Source organism: Henckelia pumila, chromosome 3 (assembly GCF_033568475.1).
Source record: "Henckelia pumila isolate YLH828 chromosome 3, ASM3356847v2, whole genome shotgun sequence".
Lineage (NCBI taxonomy): Eukaryota > Viridiplantae > Streptophyta > Magnoliopsida > Lamiales > Gesneriaceae > Henckelia > Henckelia pumila.
Window position 1 is genome coordinate 23,511,093 of NC_133122.1, and position 5,045 is coordinate 23,516,137.

Below are 5,045 nucleotides of genomic sequence, written 5' to 3' on the forward strand. Positions count from 1 at the left end.
GCTTAAAAACTACATCAACCAGATAAATTGTCAGGTTTTATGGTCCCAAATTTTGATTATCAAAAATATAAAAGATAACGAATTAATGTACTTCAGTATTTTTAATGAAATTCAGTTATTCCTCAAAATAATGTTGTATTAAAAAACTCGGGAAGAATAAGCACTGACATGTTAATCTTAAAAGCTAGAAGACATGAGATGACACATTCTAAATTTCGAGAGATACGAGGCCCCGACACCTAAAAAATTCCATTAGGCATTAGGCCCTGGCACATTCTAAAGCTCGGGATACATGAGACACCGAAACCTATAAAAGTCCAGGAGGTATGAGGCCCTGACACAATATAAAGCCCGAGAGATATAAGACCCCGACAACCTTAAAAGTCAAAGAAGCATGAGACTCAATGAATCGAGACTTGCTTATTTTGAGCAAAAAAATTACAAAATAACTATTAAATCTATCTAAATAAATTTAAAAACAGTTATCTACAAACAGATGAAATGGAAACTAAAACCATTTAGTCTCAAGATCTTAGTCTTAACCATTAGGATAAAGCCTCTTAACCATTAGGATAAAGCCTTATCCACTAGACATTTTGCTTGTGAGTGGAAACTAACACCATTAGGATAAAGCCTCATCCACTTGACATTTTGTTTGTGAGTCGTAGATAATAATAATAATAATAATAATAATAATACAATAAAAGTATGAAAAACATTTAGGCGCAAGATCCATAGTTTTGTTCGAAGGAATGCACACTATACAAAACACGCACTAAATGGTATCTCATTAATCGGTCGATGAATATATATGTATATATATATAATTTTATTTTTTTTTATCTCGAGAACGAAAAACACAAACAATATCATTGAAAAAATAGTTTATGGCTTTATGCATCAAGACTCAAAAAAGTATAATCAAAGGGTAAGAACACGTGAGGCGCGCGTGCCTCGAGCTGGTCCAGGTGCCTTCCCATGAGGTGCATGTACACGATCCAAGCCCCACTCCCATCGGCGCTGGGCATAGGCATCACGTACCCAGTCTCCCCTCCCCACGGGAAATGGTACGACCCGAATACCGGCCCTCCCCACCCGAAATCAAGATCCGAAACCGGAAACCTCTGACCCGACGACACGACGACCGCTGCGTCGTCGTTTTCATCTTTACAGTAAACTTTCACGACCGCGGGCTTCGGCCTGCGCAGCTCCACCCAATCGATGAGCGCCAAGAAATGCTCCTCCGTCGCCGCCTCCGCCACGCATCCGTGAACCGATCCGGCGACACTCTCGAGACACGCCGCTTGGAGATCGGAGACTGTAGCCCGTACGTACGGGATGGAGAGAACGTTCCCGAAATACCTTTCCAACGGCCTCGATTCGCCTTCTCCTCCGGGGATCAGCCTCGATCTGCCGTCGATTACGATCCCTAATTTCACGGTTCTTGATCGTTGAGTGGAGCTGGTGTCGGCGATTGATTTCCAGAGAAATGCGCTGAAGGACTCGATCTTGCTTCTCTTCGATCCGCTGCTGCAGCTTGCTTGGGACTGGATCCGATCGATTTCTTCGGATTTCACGTAGTAGATTCGGGTGGTGAGGTGATGGAGGGGATTTTCGTCGCCCGTAGGCGGCGGGGGCAGAGATGATTGTGGCACGTAAAATTTGTCAAGCAATTTATCCGGTTGCGGAGGGCGGCGCGGGTTGAGAAGCGAGCGGCGGAATGTAGGGAGGAGGGTGATTTGCTTAGATTGAGCGACCTCCGCCCACGCAGAGAGGAACATGTTGGCGGAGTGGGCGTCGGCGGCACGGTGGTCGAAGGTGCAGCCGATCACTAAACCGCCGCATTTCAGCTCCGTCACCTATCAACTCAAGTCAACATCTATTCCTCTCTACTATTTTTCTAATATAATATTAATATTAATAAAGTTACAATTAAGCATGTTTGATCATATGTGTTTTTGGTTTTTTAACACAAAAAATCTTGTAACATAATTTTATGGTTCAATTTTATAATATGGATTTTATATTTAATTTGATTTATGATTTTTTTTTATATAAAAAATACGAATTAACTGAATTAGATATATGAGATTATCTCATAGAAGACATGGTCTTTTGTTTTTTAAATGATCAAAATACAGCTTTAGTACATCGATTCTACCCATTCAAAATTAGAATTAATTATTTAAAATCCCTTATATTACCTAAACAAATTTATTTTTCTGCAATTGGGAAAATATTTCATAATCTTTTATCATATATAAATAAAATATTAAAAAAATGAAAAGTACTATTTTATTTGTAACGTTAAAATATTATTTACAGTATATTCCAATTTTGGCAAGGACGTGTAAAATTTTGATCAATTTTTTTTATATAAAATATATATTTTTAAAAAAGTGAGATGTACAAAGTCATACTATACCTCCCTCTTATTATAGGAATCAATTTTTATCTTTTTTGAGATATATAAACTTATGTTATATTTAATAATATTTTTCTATTTTTTTACTAATATTTCTTCGTTAACTAAGTTTTGAAAAACGTATGATTATATTTTGAATAAATTAAATAGAAAATAAGTAAAAAATTTATATATAATTTAATTTCTCGATGATTTTTATTAATATGCAGTGGGAAAAAAAATCCATATAAACGAACGAATGAAGCATTAATAATTCAAGAAATTAGTTACCACACGGAATTTTAAAGACATAAAATTATATTATATTACACTAATATATATATATATATCCCCATTATACAAAGTGATACTTGTAGTAGTTTAAGAAATTATTTGATTAGTAATTAATTATTTAAGTCATTTCATTTAAGTAATTATTGTTTAATTCATTTTCATTTGTATTTAAAAACTTAGGCGTGTGGGACACATGCGATTATACAAAAAGTCATACTTGTAGTGTAAGAAAGAAATTAGTGGACAAGAATTGCTCCAAAAAAAAAAATTAGAGGACAAGAAAGGTAGAATTAAACTACATGAAAGAATATTTTATGCTTCAGTATTTTCAGAAATATCCATTGAAATATATATATTTTTTGGTAGGATAAGTTTCCGGAAAATAACACATATTACATTATTACCCATATGAAAACCCATAAAATCAATCTTAAAAAAAAAAAAAAAAAAACCTCATAAAATCATATAACTCATTCTGCATAGGTTATACATAAACTTACATGTTACTTTCAAAATAACAAAATTACCTCAAATATACTTTTAAAACGAATTATTTCATTTACATTGGATTTGAGATAATTTTATAATTTCATAACTAATATGGATGTATACAATATTTATAGTTGATAAATCAAAAGGCTTTTAATTAGTTTCTGCATTAAGACGGTACCACTATATTAATATATATAAGTGAGAATTAAGTATATATACCTGAACGGCTAGCACGCCATGCATCTTAGTTGGAACAAGTCTCCCATGAACAGACACGTCCGGATGGTGAAGGTCCAGATCCATTAACCCTACATCCAACCAAGCGTGCACGAAATCGACGCCGCGGTTGTTGCATAGGATCTCCGGCTCGCCGTGGTGGTTCTGCACGACTTCTCCGGCGAACGGGTAGAAGGATACCAGGGTTTTGGCTAAGGCCTTTTTCATCACGTTTACCATGTTGTCCGGAGATGACATGAACTGGTTTCTCTTGTAGCAAAGGAATATTCCGAAGTCGAGTGGCGGGAGGAGCAAATCGAGGTTCGACATCGGCAGCCAATGCTCTTGCATTGGCAACGCCGCAGCCACCACCTCGTGCCGCTTCACCCTCAAGGGAAATGCACCGGAATCCATGGGCAGTGGATGTTAATTTTTGCAGGTTAATTGGAAAGGAGAAAACAATATAATTACCTTTTTTGGAGCTAGTGTGATATATATATATATATATATATATATATATATATATATATATATATATATATATATACACGACTTACGCCTGAGCATCCACCATGAGGACATCTGTGAGCATCGGATGATGTGACGTCTTGTACATCGAATGCAATAGGTAAATGTATGTCACATCAACTAGTGGTCACATAGGTTCTCGCGATGGGTGCACAGGAGATCAAATATATATGTGTGTGTGTGCGCGCGTGCCTTGGGGATTTGTGTTTGAGAGTGTATTGGATTATTAATTATTGTATTGATTTGTTGATCTATATTATTGTTGTTAATAAGAGGTTGTAACTTGTAAAATAATTAATCTTGTGTCTTAGATGTATGAAATATCTATATAACAAAAAAAACCCATATATAATAATTCGGTAGCTAAGGTTGCAAATTTAATAATGTAATTAGGTAGTTTAAATTTGACTTTTGATCACGTAAGTAGTCAGGTTTGTACTAGTTCAACAATTTGGTAATCTATTTTTTTCTACTTTTTTTTCTCTTTTGGGGGAGCGGAGATTGTTAATTATAACTGAGTTTCAAACTCGAAATCTCGTCCCAAATTTGAAATCTTTTTCCAGATAAACTACACATTCCAAAGCTTATCTCATGTCATGCTCGCAATATTCAATGTCATGTTAGCAATTTTCATATTTGAAATCAACACTATTCAGCGATGCGTCAGTTCCAACTCTAATAAAAGACACTAAAAATTAAAAAAAAAAATTCAATTTATTGCACTAAAATGAATTTTGATTACTCACAGGATCAGAAACGAAAATCACCAAATCATAGAATGTTTTGCCATGTTCCCACGGTAGGAACAATTGTTTTACTTATGAAGTAACCACAAACAAACTGCATATTAAAATAACAAAAATATCAACTAATTTTAAAATAAACATCATGCTCCTACTATAATAATTCTGATGACTAATGATAATCAACAAAATAATTAGATACTTATAATCAAACAGTCAAAATAGTCCTACAAAGAAAATTATTTTAATTAATTATAAAAAATATAGAAAAAAATTGTCCCTAAATGTTCTTCATTCTAAAATTAATTATTTACGCAAAATTGCTTTTTGTGTCCCGTATGTTTGTAAATGTCTCGTATGTTTGTAAA

At 34.5% G+C, this 5,045-nt stretch overlaps 1 protein-coding gene across 1 annotated transcript; it reads right to left on the bottom strand.

Moving 5' to 3' along the window:
- Positions 1 to 669: 669 nt before the first annotated feature.
- On the bottom strand, positions 670 to 3,836 carry LOC140892303 (coniferyl alcohol acyltransferase-like). Its single transcript, XM_073301150.1, has 2 exons — positions 3,410 to 3,836; positions 670 to 1,859 (listed from the first exon to the last, which is right to left on the bottom strand). Exons 1-2 carry the CDS (start codon positions 3,818 to 3,820, stop codon positions 894 to 896), a joined length of 1,377 nt encoding a protein of 458 aa, XP_073157251.1. The 5' UTR covers positions 3,821 to 3,836; the 3' UTR covers positions 670 to 893.
- Positions 3,837 to 5,045: the final 1,209 nt, after the last annotated feature.

Excerpts from the sequence above, each read along its gene's own strand:
- LOC140892303 (XM_073301150.1), bottom strand. The coding sequence starts at position 3,820 with ATGGATTCCGGTGCATTTCCCTTGAGGGTGAAGCGGCACGAGGTGGTG. Across the intron at positions 1,860-3,409 it reads ATGGCGTGCTAGCCGTTCAG|GTGACGGAGCTGAAATGCGG; the intron begins GTATATATACTT and ends TTGAGTTGATAG.